Source organism: Vitis riparia, chromosome 11 (genome assembly GCF_004353265.1).
Source record: "Vitis riparia cultivar Riparia Gloire de Montpellier isolate 1030 chromosome 11, EGFV_Vit.rip_1.0, whole genome shotgun sequence".
In the NCBI taxonomy this organism is placed as follows: Eukaryota; Viridiplantae; Streptophyta; class Magnoliopsida; order Vitales; family Vitaceae; genus Vitis; species Vitis riparia.
The window spans coordinates 12,936,814-12,960,026 of record NC_048441.1 but is presented as its reverse complement, the minus strand read 5'-3'; the positions used below and the strand labels follow the sequence as shown (position 1 = coordinate 12,960,026).

Sequence of the window (23,213 nt, the reverse complement as noted above, 5' to 3'; positions counted from 1 at the left end):
ATGCATTTAACAATAGATTGAAAGCCTTTTAGATTGATGAATAGTAAGGTTGCTCTCTTCATTTTGTATAGAATGGTTCAAATGAAATGTTTTTAAGAAGAAGGAAAGTCGAAAGAGTGGTTAGGTACAATTTACCTCCACCAATTGACCTTGGCGATTGACTAGTAAACTAGCCATTAGAGGTACAAGCATAGCAAGGAGTTGTTGGGAAAGCGACAACCAAGACTAGTCTACTTTGAAGATCAATTGGTAACTCTGATTGATTGAGCTTGAAGATTAACTAATGATCACAACTAAAAAAGGTTCAAAAGATGGAGACAAGCCGTCTCGATTGATTGACGTTGACAATCAATTGGTATGCCCTTTTAGTTTGCTAGATTTTATAAAAGTTAAGTTTTAAGCAACAAACTTCAGGGATAAATTAATTGATGCCTCAAGACAAATTTGAGAAAACCTTTTGAGATGATTTTGCTCAAGTTAGACTTAGTTTTTCTTTAACGCAAATTTTCATCCAACTTTTGAAATAAAAACAAACTATTTGAAGTCGATTTGAATGAGTTAGGTGCATAAAAGGAAATGCAATGCAAAATACTCCTAATGCTCCATTCAGTCTTATAAAATATGTTCCTAAGATGCTTTATCATGCTTAAGTCCATGAGAAACGGTCTTGATTCTTCTTTGTTTCTTGATTTGATTAATTTATAAAAATAAACAAATGTAATTGTTAAGAGAGTTATATTCAACAGTAATAAATTCATCGACAATTTAACTTTGTTTTGTTATCATCAAAATTACAAACCTTAAGTTAACAATATCCCATTAATGAATATATCCTTTCTTGTGGATGTGATATCCTTTAATACTATATTCAATGGAAAAGATATCCCAAAAATATGAGATATGCTATTTTATACTTACATTTGATTTATAAAAAGAATAAAAAAGCATATTTTAGTTCAATGTTCAAATTGAAAATCTATTTTTTGAAAAAAATTAAAGTCTTTCACATATTTAGTATTATTTGAAAATTGTTTTATAATTTATAACTTAATAAGTAAATTTTTATTTTTTTATTAATAATATTCATAAATATTTTAAATTTACAAATAAAAATATTATATTATTTTATTAAACATAGAAAATAATTTACATACATTCAATATTTTATTAAATAATGCATATATTAGAATTATTTTAAGGCATGTTTTATATTATAAATTTAACTTTTTCATCAAAATGATATACTTTACAAAATGAGTAACATAAAAAATTAAAAAAAAAAAAAGACTGGATAGTAAGTATAAATGAATGATCCATGGATTATACATATCTCATATGGTAACTTAGGATAATTATATTATATGAATAAAAAATCTAAAAATATATATATATAATATATCTCATCACTTATCTTATCTCATAGTTAAATATTAAAAATATATATTTTATTTTATTTTTTATCCTATCTCATACCATATGCAAGCAAATTAAATATAGCCAAAGTGTTTTAATTCAAGCCTTAACTAGTGCCTGATGTTGGCCATTCGTGCAATGATTTGAACCATGTAGCATTCAAATAAATTTGATGCATCAAATGTTTCCCTAAATCTCTCCCTTTTTTTGTTCTTCTCTTTATGCAGTTAACTTACAACAAATCCCTTCTTGAGAAGAAAAGAGCAATACATGGGAGTAATTTACAAAATGCAGGCGGCCATTGAGTGTACATGAGTGGAAAATTGCATTTATGGCAGACTAGGAGGAGAAAGGGAAGGCTTTGTCACTTTGAGCTCTCCGCAGTCACTGATGTAAACAGTTTTAAGAGGCTTGTTCCACGTAGCTCGGGCAATCGGTGCTCTATCATCTCCAAGAAACTCTGCCAAATCATTTAATTGGCGAATTCGCTCGGCGGGCTTGTATGTGGGGATGGAAGCTATGGCTGTAACGACATCCAACCCTGGTATCCAATTCAATTTCAGCCATGAGAAGTGCACATTCCAATAATATAGCAAGACCAGTTATTTTGGGAATTTCTTCCATAAAAGCTCTATGATGTGCATGCAAGTGTGCATGAAATGTTCAGCTTCTAAATCATTTCATGCATATGTTAGAATTGCAGTAAATCAGTGCAATGTGCAATGAATTTACTTCATTTGCACTGTATGATTATATGACCAGCATGGTTGTAAGCGAACAGAAGGGTTCTGTAAAGAAAGATTTTTTTTTTCTTTTATCATTGGAAGGAAAGTACAGGTCATCTGAAGGTTTAAACAGATTTTTTCCCATTTCAAAGAGATGACATATCAGAATTATATCTAAGGTGTTTTTTTAGTACTGTAGGTTAACTCCAGAGATTGGGGGGAAGTCTAAAAGTAACTGCCACGTTGTTTACTGATCAGTGATCACAACTATGACAGGCTAAAGTGTGTTAGTTGATGACCAATCTAGTCAACAAAGGAGAATGATGCCTCTACTGCACATTCAGCATCTTAAAAGAACAATACAAATGATGCAACTGGTGAAGTGGGGATAAGCCTCATGATCTTTGATTTTCTTAAACAGAAAACCATATTGCAAGACAATGTGAATCCTAAGCTTGTTCAAGTAAAACAACTTTACAACAACATTCCATAAGTCAGGCAACTTGTGCCCGAATATTTAACTTGCACCTCACACTCTTGGAAACAGTTGAACACAAACAAGTTTCCTTGAGATCATAAGCACAACCCTGATTCTAGTTGGAACAAGGACCATTATTATATGGAGAAAGGAAAATGGAAATAAGAGTCTAGTCTGTTGCTTAAAATGGAATGTGGTAGATGATGATATGATTATACGGATATCTTGGCTGGAGCATGATATGGTAGCTCCAAATACCTAAGAGTTTTCTTTTAACACTTGGAAGAATGCTAAAAGGTTCCTTGGTAATGGTAGAATTTTTAAATACATGGAAACTAAAATTGTCAGATAGCATGACATTCGTTATGGGCCTAAATCGTAATAGTATAAGCTTTCAGGATATCAAAGTTTCATTTTGCAGGAGTTCATTAGTTTGAACTTCACATGTTTATATCCTTAATTTATTGTGCCCACATATAAGCTCAAAGGAGACAGTCCAGATATCAAAGCTTCAATTAGTAAGACTTCACGAGTTTGAACCTCACTGCATGTTTATGTCCTCAATATATTGAGGACGTGTAGACTCAAAGGAGGTTGTCTATGACTTGTTTACCTAAGGATCTGTTTGACTCTCCAGTCTCCCCATATGGATATATGAGGCTGCATGTGAAGGATAGTGTTAGGGAGCACAATACACATTGTGTGTCCAAATCCTAATACCTTACACTTTTGGAAAAATTGGTAATCCAGCAAGAACCTACCCTATCCACCTACCAGCACCATGCCACCGGAGCCAAAGTAGGTAGATACAGAAGAATCCTTGAAGAGAATAAAATGGGGAATGAAACAAGCTGGTTTAGACATATACCGAGAGCCCTAATGGTGGCAATGCTGGAAAAGGATCATTGTGACATGAAGAATCTAAAGCAGAGACTCAAATAAGGGAAGGAATAAGGACATAGTAAATAAGAAGACTACAAGAACCTTGTGCTATTCCAAGAAATGGATTTCCATAATGCAGAATACATAAGAATATAACTGTATTCCCACCTAAATAATTGATGAATGGGTGATGCAGAAAGAGACAAGAAGAATCTCCACACAACCATTGAGAAGTGGAAGGCAAATGGCCTTGCATGGTGCCAGACTGCAAGCAGTCCATTAAGGAAGGTTATGGGGTGAAACTACATACATAACCATTACAAACTCTGAATTTCAAAGAGAATCAACACTTTCCATTCAAATTGCCCAAGAATCCTAGTCAACAGACCAAACATTTTGCTTCAAAATTACTTGGTACAGCTTGAATTAGCTACATTATGAGTTAAATTTAAATAATTCGTCCTTTCCAAGCAGCCAAATTCAAAATGACAGGGGAACAAACGTAGATGCACAAAATCCAAATAACAAAAGCAAAAGCAGTTGACGTAGAAATGTAGTATAAATGCATAAAACCGTGGCAATGCAGATGAATTCACAAATTACCTTCAAGCACAGACCCGAAAACAATGTTCCTGTTGTCGAGTTGAGGGCAGGGCCCAGGTCCGGTGGTGATTAAGAACTCGACATTTCGGTAATCAGGATTAAGTTTAATCTCATCATCATCATCGTTCTCCGACAAACACAGAGAAACAACACCGGCTTTTGAATGCCGGAGAGCAAAAGCCCTAGAATCAACAGTCTCGGTGTTTCGCGCCAAATCCAAGGGCGGTCGAACCTCGCCCTTGTCGCGGCGGCCTTGACGGCCCGCAACGAAGAACTGACCTGGGAAGATTTTTTGAACAAGAGTGTTCTTGTAGGAGGAGCCGGAGGAGCCGGTGCACATGGCCTTGAAATTGGAAACAGTGAGCGGGACTAGGTGGCCGTAGAGGCCGATGACGAGGCGGCCGAGCGGGAGAGAATCCCGACAATCGTCGGCTTCTGGGCGGAAGGAGGTGGGGCAGATGCTAAAATCCATGTAGACGCGGTCGGTAACGGTGGTGTCGGGAGGGGGAGGGGGCTGGGGTATGGCGGAGGAGGAGAGAGGGGAGGGGACGGAGAGGGAGGAGGTGGAGAGGAAAAGCAAGTGGCGGCGAGTGAAGGAGAGTTTAGACCTATGGTTAGGTTTAGGGTTAGGGTAATGGGGGACGGAGAGGAGAGGGGAGAGAGTTGCAGAGGCGAACATGGGGACTGGGGTTTGGGTTTGGACATTGTTTGGGATGTTGGACGTACAGTGGTGGAGAGCGGAGGGGAGGGTGGTGATTGGTCACCACTCACTCAGGAGTCTGTGGGGCCTACTATTTAATGTGGGTTTCAGTTTCCCTGTTAAACGTCGCCGTTTCCATACTTCACAACACAAATCGAGCACCATCAACGACGTCGTTTTAACGCAACGGATCCTACCTTCTCACATCCAGAACACTTCATGGACGCGATTTTCCTTCTCTTTTTCCTGTTTGTCTAGCGAGAAAATACACCAAACACAACAAAAACACCACTCAATTATTCCTAATCCAACTATTTGACTTGATTGAGGTCAGTTTTCCATGGATTGGATTTAAGACCAAAACAACATAAAACATCATTTTCCCTGCCTTTCTTTTCGTTTCTACAGCTTTGAGCATTCTCTTCGTCAGATAGTACTGTGGGATTTCATACTCTCTCCATTGTGTCTTATCAGGTTTGGCTCACATTCGAAACCACTATCTTTTTAATCGTTTTTTCTAATGATTTATCTCCTTTTGTCGGTGACTACCGCGATTAACTTCACATTCTTTAGGTTCTGTTTGTTTGGAGGAAATGATTCCTAGGGAAACTTTTACCCTCCAGAAAGAAGTAAAACAATGCTAGTGTGAAATTTTGCTCAGATGATCTTAACAAATAAAATTTTTCAAGTTGAAATTTTAGCCATGCTATACATACACAGAGTCACAGAGATAGACATTGGAACGGAATCTCATAAGACGCCCACAGAATAGAAAATTGGAGTTAATGGCAATCATGAAACTCTTCGCTTTTGATTGCCTTGAAATTTCATGGAGATCTCGCTTTGAACCCAAAGGGGCACACGGCTTTAAAACGCGTCTACTTAGTTAAAAGGAGTCTTCACATATATAACACCAAGAACTTTGTCCCCTATCCGAGACATCACAATCTGTAGTATAATATTGTATATATTTGTGTCTTCGAGGGGGCATGTACACTACTGAAGAGTACAGGACTTTGGTTGGTCTCGACTTCAAGTCCATTGTTTATACTATTTCCTTTTGTTGGTATTCTTATACCTTGATTTCGTTTGTTTACCCTCATTCAATGACCTAGATTTCACTTTCACATTCAACCATTCAGATTTGGAGTTTCATAGGTACCATTTCGGTCCCTTAGCATTTTCCCTTCAAATGTAAACTTTGAACTCAGAGAAAGCACAAGTCTCTAGTCTCACTCAGTTATTATGCCTATACGACGAGTCAAGTACTGAAACATGTCTAATTAGTGATTGAGAAATGTGAAGATGAGAATTGAAACAGATTTGTGTTTCTTTTTGGGCTTTCACAATTTTCACTTTCACTCGGAGCAAGCTGCTACCATTTATCATAATCCTTTACTAGAAAAATGGATCCTTTACTGGGGTTTGACTAATTTTTAGTCTTGTGAATAGTTATCATAATCCTGGTGTGGGCTTTGTGAATTAAGGGTGGTGGCTGACTGGTGCCTTAGGCTAAGTCAACCTTTCTGTTGTTTCTCAAGTATGCCATTGTTGGATCGCTCATAATGCTGATGAATTCTTTTACTTTTTAAGTTATCGATCTATATAATTACTTATAGGAAAATGATACCCTTTTGAATGAGTCTCAATTGTTTCTTTGACGCATGGAATGACGCATTCTATAATTTTTTTTCCTTCTTTTTTCCCTTCAAAATCAAAGGTATTTATACATTATGTCTTTCAATAGAATCCAATTGGAAAGAATCGCATTATTCATGTTGTATAGTGCTATGTTTGTTCCTTTCACATCATAAACTCTTTGAGCTCTTAAAGAATTGCAGTAAGAATAGTAAATGATCATTACTGCTGCGATGATGAAAAACAAAGATTTTGAGAAATGTAAGTGGATATCTGGGGGGGGAAACTTAAGTTTAGGTCTACAGCATTCAGTGAAGTAAGGTCTGACCATCACCTGCATTCCTGATTGCTGTGAGATTAGATATATATCCTAAGTCTTAAAATAATATAGTATATAGGATCAGCTGTTCTCTATCCATATATATATGGATGAAGAGAGTTGCAAAAGCATCTAGAAAGATGGGTGACAAACTTTTGCAAGTTTTTGTAACCCAATAAATTGTAATGTTAAGACTACTGCACCTGAGGTCCCCCATCTGCTAACACCCTGGCCTGCCCCTGCTCCCCAACCCATCCCCATGTTGCTTAAAGGGTCTCTGAGTGGCACCTTATGAGACCTGGGACAATGTGACTTTTGGTTTATATATAGAATGCCGCTTTTTCCAATATTGAACCTGGGTTTAAAATATGAAGTTTGGGCAACTTGCCAGACACACTATAGGCACTCATAAAATAAAAGTAGAAAATGAACATAGGTTTTAATACACAAGGGCTCATACTTGCATAGACATGTAAGGCAGTGACTTCATATGTTAGTTTTTTGGGGTTGCAACTTGTAACCTGTCCCTACAAATTGCATTTTTGTTTTAAAAAGGGCATTTTAGTATTTGTATTTTTTTGTCTCCTCTTGTAAGATACGATGCCCATGCCTCTCCATAAGGCATTGTGCTGTGCTGGCATTGTGAACAAAATGAACCTAGAATCAGGGAGCATATGTCTTTTATGCAGTTGCAGCAATGCTCCTAAAAAATATCAGAACATAAGGTTTGTATAAAACTGTGCAGAATTTACAGAAACAAAAATGGGAGAAACCAGTATACTCATTCCTCTGCACAATGTCCATTATCTAGAGGAGCATTGAATGAGTAGAAATAGAAAAGCAAATGAAATAAAAAAACTTCTTAATTCCTAATCTCTTTCCTTCTAATTTAGCCCAGAGTTACAATTCTCTAATGAAGTTCTTTTCTGTGACAAAACTTCATTTGCATATCCTCTATTCTGAACAAGAAAACATGATTGGGAAGAGAATTTGGAAGGTTTTATGGACAATGAACAATCATCCCATGACTGTTTCTTGGAATATGAAATATTCTTTTGCTGAGAACAAGCATTAGAGCAGACACCTTTTAAATTGTGCATTGCACAGCTGCAGTTGCGATGGTATGGCCTCCGCTCAATCTCCATGTCAGACATTGATATGCTTCCATCAAAGACACACCGTAGCATTGCCTCAGCTGCTCCAGCGGCCATTCTTTACACTCTCTTACTCCCGTATGAATCTTATGGGTGAGCGTGGGAATGTGGGTGAGCGGAACTGGTTGAGTGAATGTGTTGAAACTTCTTCATGCATTTGAATTGTTTATATAGAGCAGCATTTCTGTGTGGGATAGGTAAATTGTGCGTGATTTGGTGCTTCCCGTGAAATTCAAGAGAACTTTGGCCAAGAGGGTTCTTTCCAAAGTAGTTGCCCTACTAAAACAAACGGTTTTTCCTAGGGAGGCTTCAGTTCCAGACCCTGGGTCCTAAGTTCTGTGCAGAGAGAGAGGTTCATAATGGAAAATTGAAGCAAGGAAGTTTCTTGGCCCTATGTGGATTGTTTTATCTTGGGTTTCAACTTTTAGAAAGGGGGTTTAGCATCGTTTACTCCGGAGGGGTTTCTCACTTTCTTGTTGAAGAGTACTTTAGCTAGGAACTTATACTAATTCTGTTGTTTAGTACGAGTTTGAGCGGTTATTCCAATGGACCGAGGATCTTGGTTTAAGTGTCGTATCTATACAAGAAAAAGGCCCCGCTAATCACTCATCTAGGAGTACAATATGATTACAAGACTTTCACTTTTTGTGTCTTTAATGAATTAGTAAAGTTCACAAATTTTGAAAATTGATTTACTCTATCCCATGCTAGCTTGAAGCTATGAAGTATACAGAAAAGATTGAAGGGGAACATAAAAATTGTGGGTCATTTTTCAAGTGGCTTGGACTAAAATGGTGCCTGGAATGGGACTTTCATTTGTCGATACTCCTTTTAGCCATCAGAATATGAGAGGATTCAATCACAAGCAGTAGGTTAGCTGTTTTCTGATACTCCAGAGTGAATCGACCTTACAATGTCACCTGTAATTCATGGTTAGGTTGAGACTTTTGGATCTTTCATGATGTTGATAAACAAAACATTGGAAAATGAAAATGTCTGCCTCTTGAGCCATTCTTAAATAATTGGTTGTGTAATATACTGTCGGCTTGCCTTGTGAAGTATGCCAGGATTTCAGTTCTTGACTTCAATTTAGCACTCTTTGGATTATGTGTAAGCATAAACCAGTTATATATGATTCAACAGACATTCAACAAGATAACCCCAAAACAAGGCAACCCCATTCACCCTGACAAGAAAGGTGTCAAGTCTCATTGTTCACAACTACGCTTCTTTAAATATTATGGATATCCCAAATTTTGGGGAATTCAAGTACGCCTTTGGTACAGGAGGGTGTCTATTTGTTTGACTATACTCAATAGGAGAAAATGGATTGTTTCCTTTGAATATGGGATGGAAATGTGAGTTGACAACGTGCTTTACAAAAAGTGGGCCTCACTTTCCATTTGTTCTATCAAATTACCCAATAACTCAAAAGATGTTATATGATTCGGAGGAATCTCGTGATGATCCCTCTTATATGGGTTCTCGTGACTTTAAAATATATTTATATAGTTTTAAAAAGTTCGCTATGTATAATTGATGTGAAATATCATATTGGTATATAAGTAAACATAGTTCCTATGCTTTTCTATTTATATTTTTTGTTATTTTTGTTGTTCGTCATTGACATTGGTGAATGATGAATTTGCAGAAAACATAGCTTGCCTTGTCCAAATAATGAACCATGCTTTAAAATGTGAAACTTTTGGCACAGCTTGCTAGACAAGCTATAGGCATTACCAAAAGGAAAAATAGACAAATGAAAATGAGGGTTGATGTACACATTAGACTGTTTGGCATTGTTCTCATGCCATAACCTTTCCATGTCTAAAAACACATCCTTGAAGGTTTGTGACAGCTATGGGGTCCTAAATGTAACATGCTGTGCTGTCATTGTGAACAAGGTGATGAACTGTAGAATCAGGATCAAGGGGGCATATGACCTGAACATAAATTGGTATATGTTGTATACAGTTCCAGCATTGTGAGCCACATAAAAGATATCAGAACACAAAATTGACATAAAACTCTGCAGAATTTACAGGGATGAAAATGGAAGAAACTAGAATTCTCCTTCCTCTACACCATTTCACACTCCATTTGCATCTCCTCTATTCCAAACTGATGAGCTGACAAGAAAGGAAGATCGGGTGGAAAATTTAGAAGCGGTTGTGGACAAGGAACAATCATCCCATGACCGTTTTCTGGAGTATGAAATATTCTTTTGTTGAGAACAAGCATTAGAGCAAACACCTTGTAACCTGTGTAACGCACAGCTGCAGTTGCGATGGTATGGTCTCCGCTCAATCTCCATGTCATACATTGATATGCTTCCGTCAAAGACACACCCAAGCATTGCCTCAGCTGCTCTAGTGGCCATTCTCTCCCCTCTCTTCCTCCCTTACGAATCCCCTGTGCTAATGTGTGTGGGACACTGGGAGTGTATGTGAACTTCAATGTGTTTACACTTTGCCATGCCTTTTGACCTGTTTATATAGAGCAGGGATCAATGTTTGGTAGTGGGTCTGTGGGAGTAATCTAGAGAGGAAAAAGTTTGTGCCAGTCCTACCCATAGGAGAATTCGAGAGAAGTTTACTCTGGAGGGTTCTTGCCAAATCCTGTAAAGACAAAATGTCTTTTCCTAGGGAAAAGCCTCTGATTCAGATTGTGGGGCCTAAGTCCTAACTATGTTGAGAGAGAGATAGTGGGATTGTAGGAGCAGTCTAGGGAGGAAAACTTCAAGAGAAGTTTAGTCTGGAAGTTTCTTACCTAACATACTAATGACAAAATGTTTTTCCTTGGAGAATCTAGACTTAATTGTTGGAATTAGGGTGGGGCTTAGCATACTATACTCCGTCGGATTGTGTTTGTTTTCCAATTTTGTTGTTACTCATGAGATAGGCGGGTTCTTCTATGCTCCAAGGATCTGGTTTTGTGTGAGGAGGGCGACGACTTCTATGCAACAAGCATCTGGTTTTAAGTGTAGGTGTAGTTCATATGGTTCCATTTTCTGCCTTTATTGATGCTAATGACGGAACCCAAAAGTGTCACTTCATGTGGTTTTGATTGATTCCAAAGATCGACTCCCATCTATCCATTCCACCCAAAACCTTTGCATGTTTCGGACTTATGGTCAATCACTGGTGTCCTGTTCAATGGTGAGCTTTGGAATCGGAATCCCTTGTCATATGTGCAGGTAGAAATTCCTCTTTTCATCAGACAAAGGTAGGGTCGACCCAAGAAATGAAATGATGCCTGTTATGTGTTGCAACAGTAAGTCTGAGATTCATGTTCATCCGCGTATGAGTCAACCACTGAACCGCTTTCTTTGATATCTGTGTTGTTTTCACTCGTCATTGTGTCTCGTGTGTTTCATAATTCATGCATATTAAAAATTTATAAAAAAATGAGAAGTCTTTAAAAATATTTTAAATTTCATACATCTAGAAATCAAAAATAATTTTTATAGGATTAAAGGTAGTACATTTGATCGAAAAAAGTGTATAAAATTCTAATTGTATTTAAGTAAATGTATTAAGTTTAGATTTTAAAATTTTTGGGGTTTTTCTTTTTCTTTTACCTTTTTCGTTCTTTTCAAATGTGTGTACCAAAATATACTTTTTCTCTCGTCTTTTTATCAATCAATTAATACTTTATTTTTATGGCTCTTTTCAAATATATGTACCAAAATACACTTTTTCTCTTATCTTTTCATCAATCAATTAATACTTTATTTTCATAACTTTTTCCAAATGTGTGTATCAAAATGCACTTTTTCTCTCGTTTTTTCATCAATCAATTAATACTTTATTTTTATGGCTTTTTTCAAATGTGTGTACCAAAATGCACTTTTTCTCTCGTCTTTTTATCAATCAATTAATACTTTATTTTCATGATTTCCCCCAAGGGCCCAAAACCGTACTTGGGTTCCTAACTTGAAGTTGCTTATTATTTTTGTATCATGTATAAATTTTGTATGAAAAATGCTAAGGTACCAAATTAATATCTATCAAATTCTTTCGTTTGGACTGATGAATCCAATGAAATATAGATTGTTGGATGACGATGAGGCCCCAGAATGTATGTATATTTGATACGGTCAAATTGGTGGTGCTTTTTTGATATTTACTAAAAAAAAAATAGTATTAAATACTTAAAGTTTGTGGAACTAAATACTCGCCCTTTGCATTTTTATTATACATCATTAATGCCCTTGTTTGGGTTAAGAGGCTACTGCATTAGTGGAATTGTCTTGCCTGGTTTGCCGATCCCGTATTCTAAAACTTATCTAAGCAATCAACCCTGTGTAATGCATGACTCTAAATCCAACTTGTAGGCTCCACTGGAATGCAAAAATACTGATTGCTGGTCCAGTTCCGAACAATTTCTTTCATCCAGAATCCATTAATTGAACAAAACTTTCCAACCTGTTCAACACGCTTTCAGCCCCCTTCTTTTAAGTACACCTCCAACTAGATAGCCGCCCAAGTCGTGGGCACCACACCACAGTCCAGCACTAGCCTAGAAAACATCGACCATATTTAGCTTATCTTTACCTCTATTGTTCCCAAATCTTAGCATTTGCTGCCAAACAGTCTATCTCACACACAGGGATTCCTTTTAGTTTATGAAGGGCACACGCAAGTTTATGAAAAACCTACAAGGATGTTATTGTCCTTTACAATTTTGAGTTGAATACTTTATCATTTATCATCGAGAGCATTGAACTAGGAACCGACCACCACGTGAAGCGACCCCCCAAACGTGAAAATGTGCCAGCCATGCTTGCTGCCATGTTCTTGGGTCAGTCAAAAGCTTGATTATTATTATAATTTTTTTAATCTCAATTTGGAAATGGAAACTGGGGTTGGCGCATCTTGGCTTGAAGATGGCTCAGAAAATATCAAAATTTTCCATTTTTATCCACACAATTAGAAGATTCGGAGCACAACACTTCGATATTTCGAATAAAAATTAAGAAAATGAGACAGATGAGGAGATGTAATATATGAACACTGCATGTATTGTACACATACGGAAGCCAATCTGATAATTTATGGGCGATCATCACATTACAAAGCTTCTGTTTCTGTAAATTTCAATGGCTTGAAATTATTCTGGAAAAAAAAAATCATAAATGGAAAATAAAGAAGGTTCAGACCTTGCATGAAACTACCCCTTCTTCTTCTTCCCCATCTTCATTGTACAAACCCAATTGAGTCCTTCCCACCTCCATTGCAACAACAGGAGAAGAAGAGGGCGAGCAGCCCCTAGAAGCCGCCAAGGCCAAGCTCCCCTCGCTCCACGACCTCCGAATCCGATACGATAAACTCTGACTTCCCTTAGCCGGAGCCCGGGAACCGGTATTACCCTTGGACTTGTGAAGGGCGCATTTACAGTTCCTGTGGTAAGGCCTACGCTCTATCCCCATGTCGCAACCAGAGATGCAGCCCTCGTAAACACCCCAGAGCAGCCCCTCTGCAGCCCCTGTGGCCATGTCGTAACCACCGCAGTCCCTCTGTTTCCAACTTGGGGTGGGAGGTTTCTACGGAAGAGTGTGGAATGCGTTTAAATAATGGCATCAGGGCCCGTGTCGACAAAGGTGGTTGGCTCCCATCGACATATGCGGCACACGCCTCCTTGGATCACTCAGCATTGGCGTTGTACAAGCCGTGGGTTGTGGGGGCATGACAACGGCCCTTGGACCTAGTACAAAGCGTGTATGGGACCCTGTGAAGGGGGATAACGCCCTAGACTTAGTGCTGGGGTGGGTCCAAGTGACGAGAAAATGGGTAGGGAACTTTGGAGAGCAAAAACAAAGACACAGAGTGGAGCTATCGATAAGACACTGAATTGGGTTGTCCCATAAGCAACTTTTTTTGACTAATTTGTTTGGATTTAGGCCTGATAGGCCCTAAGATCTTGCGATCATCGGTCTTCTCCTACGAAGTCAAGGGGAATTCAGGTGGGTTTTGAACAAGATTATAATAGGCATTCGGCAGACAAGAGTTTGTTAAATTTAAGTACCCAAATCGAGTTTAATTAATTTTAAACTTAGCTTCTTGGTTTCTTAATCAAAACCCACTTAAATTATTGAGACTTGTCCAAGAAGAAGGAATGAATGTTTGACTGACTGTTTTGAATTAGGAGATGGTTATAATTTGAGAGTAATGGTATGGTGAGTGTATGGGATTACTTGCAGAGGAGAAAGGCTATGGTTGATGGGATTACGTTTGGAGGAGAGAAAGAGGGGCTGGAGACTTGAAATGAAGAAAAACATGGATTAAGAAGCAAAGTTTAGTGAGTGTTAAAATCAAATTCCACACCCACCCCACCTAAGTAAGATGAGAGTAACAAGAAAATTGATCACCCTAATAAATTAACTCTACCTAGATTTTGCAAACTCTTTTGAGTTCCTCCCATAAAAACGGGTTAAATATCTTCTCAAAACAAGAAAGATTAATTTTTTTTTTATTTCTTTAAATTAATATATTTTTTAAAATATTTTTTAAAAAATAGTATCTGAATGGAATAAGGGATTATTTCATTTCCGCATTCTTAACATTTATCCAAATATAGGAATAAGGGAGAAAAGGAATGAGATGTCTATTCCCACTCCCTATTCCCGTGTACCAAACACCTCATAACCTCTTTCATTTTTTATTTTTTAAATTTGAAGAGTAATCAATTTTTGACATAAATATCTTTCAAAATTTTCGATTATTTACATGTATATTTTAAAAATATATATATATTTTACAAGAAAAAAATGTTCTTATCTAAAATGGATATTTTTTAGGATGAAAAAAAAAATGGAGGGTAACTTTTATAAATTGGACAAATGACCCTTGCAAATATGTCACAAAATATTTATTTTCTCCCATAGTTTTTATTTTTTAGAAATAAAATGATTTTCAAAAATATGATAATATTTATATATTTAGATATAAGGAAGTGGAAATAATAATTTTCCAATTTTGTCAATTATTTCTAAAATAGAAAGTCCAAGTGCTTGGAAATGGCTACTATCATATTATAATTTTATTCTCATTTAGGATGAAATTTGGATCTTGATCATTGGGTCCACCGCATTAAACCGTACACACTCAAATATTATGGGCCACATGTCCATTCTCCGTCTCAAATACATGGGTCGGTACGCAATAAGGCCCAAAACAGACTCAAGCCCATCATTAAGTTCATTTTTTTAACTACAGTTAGGCTTGGTCCACGTGAAGGCACGTGAACTGCTGCTAGCGTGTATTTTTCATATATCTAAGTTTTATTTTAATTATTTCACAAAAATTATAAAAAATTAATTTTCATCGTACTTGAATATATTTTATTTTATAAAAGTTATTTTTATTAAATTATTATATTAATAATTAAAGTCATATTTATTTATTTTGGATAGAAGATAGAATATTATATAAATTAAAAAAGAATATATCAAATGTTTTATAAATCTCAATTTCATTATTTCTTTTAAAAGGAATAAAATTAAAATTTATGATTTAATAATATATAATCTATATCAAAAATTAAAATTAAGTCTTATAATAAATAAATAAATAAATAATTATTTATTTATATTTATTCTTATTATTATTTGACTTTTCTCATAATTGAAATCAAGCCTTATAATAATTTAATCTTTTATTAATTTGATACAAGTTAGAAATTTCATTTGAATAAGATTACTATTTTAGTTTTGAAAAATTTAGGAAATATTGTGTTTAAGAAATCCTATTTAAATAGGATTAATATTTTATTTTTTAAAATTTTAGGAGAAAATCTTGTTAAACAAATATTATTTAATTATGTCATATTTATAACACGACAAATAATAATGTGTGCTTATTTTTTAAATAAAAAATAATAATTAGGTATAATTATATTAGTTATAATTTATTAATTTAAGAAAAAAATAATTGATTACTTTTTATTTAATATATAGATATTTTTATTATATTGTTTATAAAAAGTACTTCCTAATTTTAGATGCCATCTTTAAAAACTTTATAGAATTTTAAATCTACCCATGATTTAAATCATAAAAAATAAATAAATAATATCTAAGTATATCCCATTTTGTGACTTTTTTTTTAGGAATGTCATTGAAAATCTTACGTGTTAGATTTTAAAATTGTTATATTTAGACGTGTTTGTTCAATCAAAGCAACAGTAGCTATCAACATTGAAAAGTTGGATACGCTAATGTCCCCATTTTTCAATTATAACTTTAAAAAAAAAAAAAGTGTTTTGATAATGACTTTGATTGAAAAGTACACAAATTTTTCAATGACTCGTAACTTTATGTTAATTACTCTCTAACTTATTGCAAAAAAATTGAATATAAAAATACAAAGATTTGAATCTAAAAATAACTTTTGTATTGAAAATATACCTTGATTACAAATTTTAACTTGAATACAAACAGGTTTGTTAATAGTAAATTGATGACTACAAAAAGATGAATACAAAAAAAGATTTTTTAAAGGAGAGAGGTTACAAAAGCTAAGAGAGAAATTTAGAGAACACTCTTTGCTCACACTACTCGCTCTCTTGGGTTCTTGAGCTCTCAACCTTGTGATGAAGGTTGCATCTCTATCTATAGAAGAGATGTTGAACTTGAGTCTTGATGAAATCTGCGTGCTTGAAAGTTTTTGAAATCTGCAATCAAATCTTGGGTGGCTGGTTGTATTCTTGAAATATACTGAAAGAGGTAAAAAAAATTTCCTTGTTAGAAGGGTGTTGAAAGAAGCCAAAAGAGAATAAATTCTCTTTCTCCGCGTTGCCCTTTGAAAATCACATTGGTAGACAAAATCTACCATTGAAATAGTATCAATACTATTTGACACTATTTATTACCATTTAAATAGTGTTTTTTTTCCTTTGCATTTCATATGTATTCTTCTTTACATTCTTCTTCACAATTTATTTTAAAGAAGAAAAAAATTTTGAAGAAGAATGTATAAAATGTAAGAAAAAAAATATTTAAATAGTAGTGAATAGTGATAAATAGTATATAAATAGTGTCTAAATAGTAAAAGTTGTATATTAAATTGGCAACTTTGATTTCAAAACAAACGTGCAAAATATGGGGCCTTCTCATCTTCAGCAACCCTGCAGAAAGTTAATGTTTTTTTTGAAGATGGAGAAAGCCAATTATCCAAGATTTTATTGCGGATTTCAAAATTTTTAAGCACGCAAATTTCAACAAGATTCAAGTTCGACATTTTCTCTATAAATAGAGATGCAACCTTCATCACAAGGCAGAATTGGAAAACTTGAGAGCTCAAAAGCTCAAGAGCGTCAAGAGCGAGTATTTTAAAAATTCATCTCTAGCTTTTGTAACCTCTCATTTCAAAAATCTTTCCTTTGTAGTCATCCATCTATTGTCAACAAGTCTATTTGTATTCAAGTTCAACTTTGTAATTAAGATATATTTTCAATACAAAAGTTATTTTCATATTCAAATCTTTGTGTTTTTATGTTCAATTTTCTGCAATAAATTAGACAGAATTAAATAATAATTATTTTTATTTTTATTTTTATGTTTGGAGTTCATATGATAATTAATTTGTTGCGTACATGAACTGTTGTATGTCTGGGGCGTGAATGGTATCAGAGCCAAGTTCTGCTTAAGAACCGAGTGACATTACGAGTTGGAACAATATTTGATCACTAATTTAGTCATGACTTAATTCGAATTGAATTTCCTGTGAACAACTTAATGAGCCTAGATAGTGGTGTTTAAGGGTAGAGGGAGTGTAAATCCCATGTTGATCTACTTGTAGTGGTCCCTATTCAGGAAATTATTTGAATTGATTAAGGACAAGATTATGATTATTTTCTATAACAATGAGTAATATTATAAAGGGATTAAGTAGAGCTAGTTCTTCCAGATCTATTAGGTCCCATGATAATTTTGTATCTTCATAAGATAATTTTGCACATAACTTAGTCAGTTCTTCATATAAGTTAAACAAATATGCAAATTCATCAAGATGAGAGAAAATAGTTGACGTAGACTCTTCTTCAAAAATAGGGATTTTTGAAACAAAGCTTGACATATTTGACAAATTTTTGAGTTTATTTTCAATTTGACTCATTTCTTAATCTAATCTTGAATTATTAAAATTTATGTGATGACTTTATGATGATGTAGCTAATGAATTTGTAGACCAATTTAACTCATATGAAGAACTAGATAAATTATATGCAAAATTACCTGATGAATATACAGAACTATCATGGGACCTAAGAGATCTGGAAGAACTAGTTCTACTTAATCCCTTTATAATATTACTCATTGTCACAGAAAATAATCATAATCTTGTCCTTAATCAATTTAAGTCATTTCCTGAACAGGAACCACCACAAGAGGATCAACATGAGACTTACGCTTCTTCTGCCCTTAAACACTGCTATCTAAGATCACCAAGTCATTCACAAGAAATGCAAATCGAACTAAGTTAGGACTAAATTAGTGTTTAAATATTGTTCCAACTCCTAATACCACCAGGTTCTTAAGCAGAACTTGACTCTGATACAATTCACACCCATGACATACAACAATTCATGCACACAACAAATTAATTTTGTCTAATGAATCCAAGCATAAAAACAAAAATAACTACTGTCTAATTCTGTTTAATTTATTGCAGAAAATTGAACATAAAAATACAAATATTTGAATCTAAAAATAACTTTTGTATTGAAAATATACCTTGATTTCATAGTTGAACTTGAATACAAAGAGGTTTGTTAATAGTAGAAGGATGACTACAAAGAGATGAATACAAAGGAAATATTGTGAAAGGAGAGAGAGGTTACAAAAGCTAAGAGAGAAATTTAGAGAACATTTTTTGTTCACACTACTAGCTTTCTTGGGTTCTTGAGCTCTCAAATTTTCCAACTTTGCCTTGTGATGAAGGTTGCATCTCTATTTATAGAAGAGATGTTAGACTTGAGTCTTGATGAAATCCGCGTGCTTGAAAGTTTTTTAAATCTGCAATCAAATCTTGGACAACTGGTTGTATTCTTGAAACTTGCTAAAAGAGGTAAATTTTCTTTTCTTGTCAGAAGAGTGTTGAAAGAAGTCAGAAGATAATAAATTATCTTTCTCCACGTGGCTCTTTGTACATTGGTAAACAAAATCTACTATTGAAATAGTATCAATACTATTTGACACTATTCACTAATATTTGAATATATATATATTTTTTTTTTTTTTGTCTTTGCATTTTATATGCATTCTTCTTCATAATTTTTTTTCCCTTACAATAGTACCAAAAGAGCTTATTTTCAAACATTTCCTTCTCAAGTTAGAAATACATTAAGAAAACAATATGAAAAATACATTAATCAAAAGAAAATGACTATACCTTTTTTCTATTGGTTTTTCAAACTTAGAAAACAAAGAAAACAATTCATAACCTTAAGAAATGAAGAAGGACATTAATTAGCAATAAAACACTCAGAAAATATTAAAAAATGAATTTCAACAATAACCTCAGAATTAGGTTCTCAGCCACCCTTAAATAATCATCAATTCAATTTTGACGATAATTCAATTTCTACCTTACCCTTCAAAATTCAAAGAACCAAAGATGAACAAAGTCCAATAATTTGCAAAGATATTAAACAAGGGCAACAACAATTAAATTATACAAATTATTCTCTTTAACATTTAACTCAACAAACAAGAAAATTTTCTCAATTTTTGTTTTATTCTGCCCCGGGAGGGAAGATAGGATAAACATCCAAAATAAAATTTTCTAAAACTTTATCATCATCATCATCATCATATTCTGCTAAGTCTTTAGATCAACCCTTTATTATTCCTATAAATGTTGCAAAATTAAATATACAACTAGCTACACCAATAGAAATAATGTTAAAAGAAATACAACTTATATTATATAAACTTAGTATTAATCAAAATAATAATCAAATTCAAACCATAAATCAATAAAATAGAAGAACAATTCAAAATGTCTCTAGACTCTAGTTAAACCCCCGATCAATGCAATTTCTAACAATTTATAAGTAGAAAAAATTATTATTCAAAACCCTATTTTCCCGATGTTCAATTAGAAGAAATAAATTATCAATTAGTTGCTAGTTATGATGATAATAGTTTTTTACGCATAGAATATAGATGGAATGAGTGAACATCAAATAATTAATTTACTTTACGAAATGATGACGGTTGCTAATGCTTGTAAAATCAAGACTAGTAATTCTAATTTTCATGTTGTTGGGGCCTTAGTATAAAATAGAAGAACAATTCAAAATGTCTCCAGATTCAATAGTTAAAACCCCTTCAACAATCAATGCAATTTCTAATAATTTTGTAAGTAGAAAAAATTATTATTCAAAACCCTCTTTTCCCGACGTTCAATTAGAAGAACGAAATTATCAATTAGCTGCTAGTTATGATGGTAGTAGTTTTTATGAATGGAATATAGACAGAACAAGTGAATATCAAATAATTAATTTACTTTATGAAATGATGATGACTGGTAATGCTTATGGAATCAAGACTAGTAATTTTGACTTTCATACTGCTGGTGCCTTAGTCATAGGATTCACTGGTTTGCTTAAAGGTTGGTGAGATTATTATTTGAGTCAAAATGATAGAGAATATATATTAAATACAAAAAAGACAATAATCAAATAAGAAGGAACATCAGTCCAAACTTATGAAGAAGACGTTGTCAATACTTTAATATTTGCAATAACAAAACATTTTATAAAAGATCCATTATATTTTCAAGAAAGAACTTCTGAAATCCTTAATAATCTTAAATGTTCAAAACTTAAAGAATTTAAGTTATATAAGGATATGTTTTTAGTTAAAGTTATGTCTAGACTTGATTGTGGAAGTCATTATTAGAAAGAAAAATTTATATTTGGTTTACCAACTTTATTTGCTGAAAATATTAGACAAAGAATAACAAATATCTATAATGGAAAATGGTAGTGAATAGTGATAAATAGTATCTAAATAGTGTAAAATAGTGTCTAAATAGTAAAAGTTGCATTTTAAATTAACAACTTTGATTTCAAAACAAACGTGCAAGATACGTGACCTTTTCACCTTTAGCAGCCCTGCAGAAACTTAATGTTTTCGTCTGAAGATGGAGAAAACTAGCTTTCCTAGATTTGATTGAGGATTTCAAAAAATTTTAAGCACGCGGATTTCAACAAGATTCAAGTTCAACATTTTCTCTATAAATAGATATGCAACCTTCGTCACAAAGCAGAGTTGGAAAATTTGAAAGCTCAAGAGTGGAAGAGCGCAAAAGCGAGCATAGAGTGTTCCAAAAAATCTCTCTTTCTAGCTTTTGTAATGTCTCTTTTAAAAAATCTAGTGATTTATATTCATCTCCTTGTAGTCATCCCTCTGTTGTAAACAAGTAAGTTTGTAATCAACAACTCTCTTATAATCAAGATATATTTTAAATTCAAAAGTTATTTCTAGATTCATGTTTTTATGTTCAATTTTTTTGCAATAAATTAAATAGAATTAGACTTTGGATTTTACAAACTTGAGTTTTTTATTTTTTTCAAGTGTATGAAATCGCACTTCAGATTTTATAATATATTAAATAAAATAATAAAAATATTGATAAAAAGGTTTTAGATTTTATTAAAAATTTATCAAAAATTTTGAAGAATAGTTTCAACTTATAAAATAAGAAAATTGATAGAACTTTTTAAAATAATTTTTGGAAATATTTTTGCTAGAAAAAAATTAGGAAAATTTAATGATTTCCAATCATAAAATTTTAGGATTTTTTGAAATAACTAAGTGTAAATCGTTTGAGAGTTAAGTTCTTTATTTAAAATTTAACCACAACATTTTAATATAGTAAAATAAAAAGATAATTAATATATTTTTAAAAACAAAATAGTATATCATATAATTAAATTTAACTCTCTTTTTTTTAATTTATTTGAAAATCTATATAAACAAATATTATTATATACAATATTATAAAAATATATAAATTAAATCGCTTAATTTTCTTATTAAACTCCTGTCCAATCTTAAATATCACACCGGGTTTGGGTTGAGTTGGGCCAACCCACCCAACTTGCTCCATTAAAACACTAGGAGAAGCAAAACTAAACATGCCATATTTTTATTTAACAAAATTAGTTTAGAAAATAAACAAGTGAAAATAAGAAAACTACGTTCATAGAAAATATCATATTTTCTTGGCGTGTTTCCTTATTTTTTATTTATGTTTTTAGAATAATTATAGAACAAACCCTTAAATTTTTTTTTCTCTTATGCCACGCATTTCCATAATGAGATAAAACCATGTTGACCCCTAATCTATGTAGACACATAAATTATTAGGTAATATGTCAATTATGCAAATTTAGTTTATTTGGACACTAATATCATATATTTTTTATTTTCAAACCTAGTTTTATATAGAATAATTATTGAAAAATAATATTGGAAAGAATGAGATTTTTAGTAGAAAATCATATCCAATCATTACCTTTATCAATTCAAATGATACAATTAGGACAGTAAATATATGTAATATAGTGAATAATAATTTTATATGGTAATGTGACAAATTTTATGGTAATGAAATTTAAATATAACCTATAAATACAATAACTATTTTTGGGAAGAAAATGCAGGCATTAGTAGATTTGTGTATTAATTATTTTTATGAAATGATATGTCTTTATTTGTTATAATTTAAAATTTTCATACATTTTTTTAAAAACACTTTTATTGTAACAATCAACATCCAATCATGTAAATATTATCCATTTTGAGAAATCGTTACAAATTATATCAGAGATAATCCCTGACTTGGATGTGAAAGTTTGTTTGACTCAGTAATAGGTGTTTGTTTGTTTAATATCGTAATCCCATAAGACATAATGAAAACGTTGTATTTGTATGAGGATATTTGTAATATTTATATTGAATATGTGATAAAATTTATGACACGTATTAGTCGCTTTTAATCTTATAAATGTGTTTTAAAATCAGGAAGACCTATTTGAGTCCAAAACGAATAATATTTATACCATTGGGGTAAGAAACTTAGTCTTAATAATTATTAATTAATAATAATAATAATAATAATAATAATATTAAATATAACATTTATAGAAAATGTTATTTCTTTTAAATAATGTTTTTGTGGAAAAAGAATCAAGTACAAGGTTTAGCTTTCAATAATGATTGAGTGATTACATTGTCACTTTTACATAAATAAGTAATTTTAAATACCAAATTAAAGGAGGGCTTTGTACA

The 23,213-nt window shown here is 33.1% G+C and overlaps 1 protein-coding gene across 1 annotated transcript; it reads right to left on the bottom strand.

The window, feature by feature from the left end:
* Positions 1–1,543: 1,543 nt before the first annotated feature.
* LOC117924494 (peptidyl-prolyl cis-trans isomerase CYP28, chloroplastic) lies at positions 1,544–4,850 on the bottom strand. The gene is made up of 2 exons (XM_034843119.1): positions 4,102–4,850; positions 1,544–1,954 (listed from the first exon to the last, which is right to left on the bottom strand). The coding sequence occupies exons 1-2, from the start codon at positions 4,778–4,780 to the stop codon at positions 1,743–1,745; spliced, it is 891 nt and encodes a 296-aa protein (XP_034699010.1). The 5' UTR covers positions 4,781–4,850; the 3' UTR covers positions 1,544–1,742.
* Between the last annotated feature and the right edge of the window lie 18,363 nt (positions 4,851–23,213).

Coding starts and splice junctions, on each gene's coding strand:
- LOC117924494 (XM_034843119.1), bottom strand. CDS start 4,780: ATGTTCGCCTCTGCAACTCTCTCCCCTCTCCTCTCCGTCCCCCATTAC. Junction 1,955..4,101: donor TTTCGGGTCTGTGCTTGAAG/GTAATTTGTGAA, acceptor ATTGGATACCAG/GGTTGGATGTCGTTACAGCC.